The sequence below is a fragment of the Cavia porcellus genome, unplaced genomic scaffold, assembly GCF_034190915.1.
Source record: "Cavia porcellus strain 051 isolate PalLab524CR breed Dunkin Hartley unplaced genomic scaffold, mCavPor4.1 scaffold_29, whole genome shotgun sequence".
NCBI lineage: Eukaryota > Metazoa > Chordata > Mammalia > Rodentia > Caviidae > Cavia > Cavia porcellus.
Window position 1 is genome coordinate 46,589,398 of NW_026947512.1, and position 2,051 is coordinate 46,591,448.

The following is a 2,051-nucleotide window of genomic DNA, read 5'->3' on the forward strand; positions in this document are numbered from 1 at the left end:
ATACATATATACATACATACATAAAAAATAAGTGCAATGTCTGCATGCTGAGGATATAGCATATTGTGAAGGTGGTAGGGTTAATGCCCAGGACCTCAAAGAATAAGCATATTTTATTCATTTTCTGTGTTCAATACTCTTTTACATTCTCATATAGCACACGAGCTCTCTTCACAGACCATATCAGTATAATGTACTAGAAAAGTTCATTGAACTCAATGAACTTTTCTAGTACATTAGAACTTTGTGTCTGTGATTTCTGTGATTTCTCTCCATCAAGGAATCACAGTATGTCAATGCTTTTTTCACTGATGCTTTTATAATATTTTGAAGTTTGAGTAGTACAAAACATTTCAAGGTTTTAAAGTCCATTTCATTTTTAAAGTTAAAGGAGACCATCCATGGAAGAGAGCAGTGGCACTGCATGTCTTATATTTTACTAGACTTGGAAGAAAAATATTTGTGTATCTTTTTCAATGTCCTATGAAGAGCATATTTTACATCTTTGTTCCTTAAGCTATAGATCAGTGGATTCAACATGGGGATGACCAACGTATAAAATATGGAAGCCAGTTTGTCAGTTTCAAAGGAATGACTAGACTTGGGCTGCATGTACATAAATATCAATGTTCCATAGAATATTGTGACCATGGTCAGATGGGAACCACAAGTGGAGAAGGCTTTGAACCTGCCTTCTGCAGAATTCATCCTGAGAATGGTCACAGAGATGAGCAAGTAGGACACGAGGACCACCAGAAGAGAAGAAATCAAATTAAAATCAGCTAAGATCAAAATTATCACCTCTATTTCAAGAGTATCTGAGCAGAGCAATGATATCAAGGGGAGACTGTCACAGTAGAAATGACTGATAACATTATGTCCACAGAAGGATAAAGTAAAAATCTTTATAGTGACCAGAAGTGACACAAATGTACAATAGAGATAGGGAATCATCACTAGTACCCAACATACTCTTGGTGACATGATGGCAGTGTACTGAAGAGGGTTACAGATGGCTACATAGCGGTCATAGGACATGGCAGACAGAATAAAAAGCTCACTAATAATGAACAGGAGAAAGAAAGCGAGTTGTGTAGCACAAAAGTAATAGGAGATTTTACTTTGTTCCTCAATAAAATTTACCAGCATTTTTGGCCCCACAGCTGTAGAGTAACCAAGATCTGTAAAAGCCAGATGCCTGAGAAAAAAGTACATGGGTGTTTGCAGCCTGGAGTCCACCTGGGTGAGGATGATCATGCCCAAGTTGCCTACCAGTGAGGTCAGATAGATGATGAGGAACAGCACAAAGAGTGGGGCTTGCAGCTCAGGACGATCTGTGATGCCCAGCAGAATGAACTCGGTCACCACTGTGAAGTTGTGCTCCTCCATCCTCATTTGCCACAAAACATACTCTAGACAGACATATCAAAAAGAGTGTCTTCACACAGGGAATTAATTATGCAAATCCAGGGCAAATAATATGTATCTTGACTTTCAAGTGTAGATTTTATGATGTTCTCCACTATTATCAGGTGGTAATATACAAGTAGTCAGTTAGCTAATCAAGTTGTTCTCAAAAAAGATAGTTTGACTTATCAGCGAACACTTTTGATATGTAGAGACACTTTGGTTGTTGCCAATGGGATGTGGATATGTCTGGGCATCTAACTGTTAGAGGGAGGATAAAATGTGATTCATCTTAACATATTGAATATCCAGTCCTAAACTTTAGCAAAGCAATAATCTTGTTGTAAGAAGAGAAAAACTCAATATAATTAGATAAACATGGGGTCAGATAGAGAAGCACATGCAGTCAGTTGGACAAAATCATAATTGTGAAAACTTGGCATGTTAGCTACGGTGTGATAATCATACTGTTCTTTAATAGTTGGTTTTCATTTATGTACTTACAATCACATTGTGGTACCTATGTATTACATTTCAAAAATGACATAATGTATATTTCCAAGACTTACCAAAAATTTCTAACAATAAATTGCAAAAATTAATACAATATTTTTGTAACAGTTACTATTTCCAAACCTAGTCTT

At 36.5% G+C, this 2,051-nt stretch overlaps 1 protein-coding gene across 1 annotated transcript; it reads right to left on the reverse strand.

The window, feature by feature from the left end:
* Nucleotides 1-429: 429 nt before the first annotated feature.
* Nucleotides 430-1,395, reverse strand: LOC100718524 (olfactory receptor 8K3-like). The gene has a single exon (XM_003460736.3). It carries the CDS (start codon nt 1,393-1,395, stop codon nt 430-432), a length of 966 nt encoding a protein of 321 aa, XP_003460784.3.
* Between the last annotated feature and the right edge of the window lie 656 nt (nt 1,396-2,051).

Coding starts and splice junctions, on each gene's coding strand:
- LOC100718524 (XM_003460736.3), bottom strand. CDS start 1,395: ATGAGGATGGAGGAGCACAACTTCACAGTGGTGACCGAGTTCATTCTG.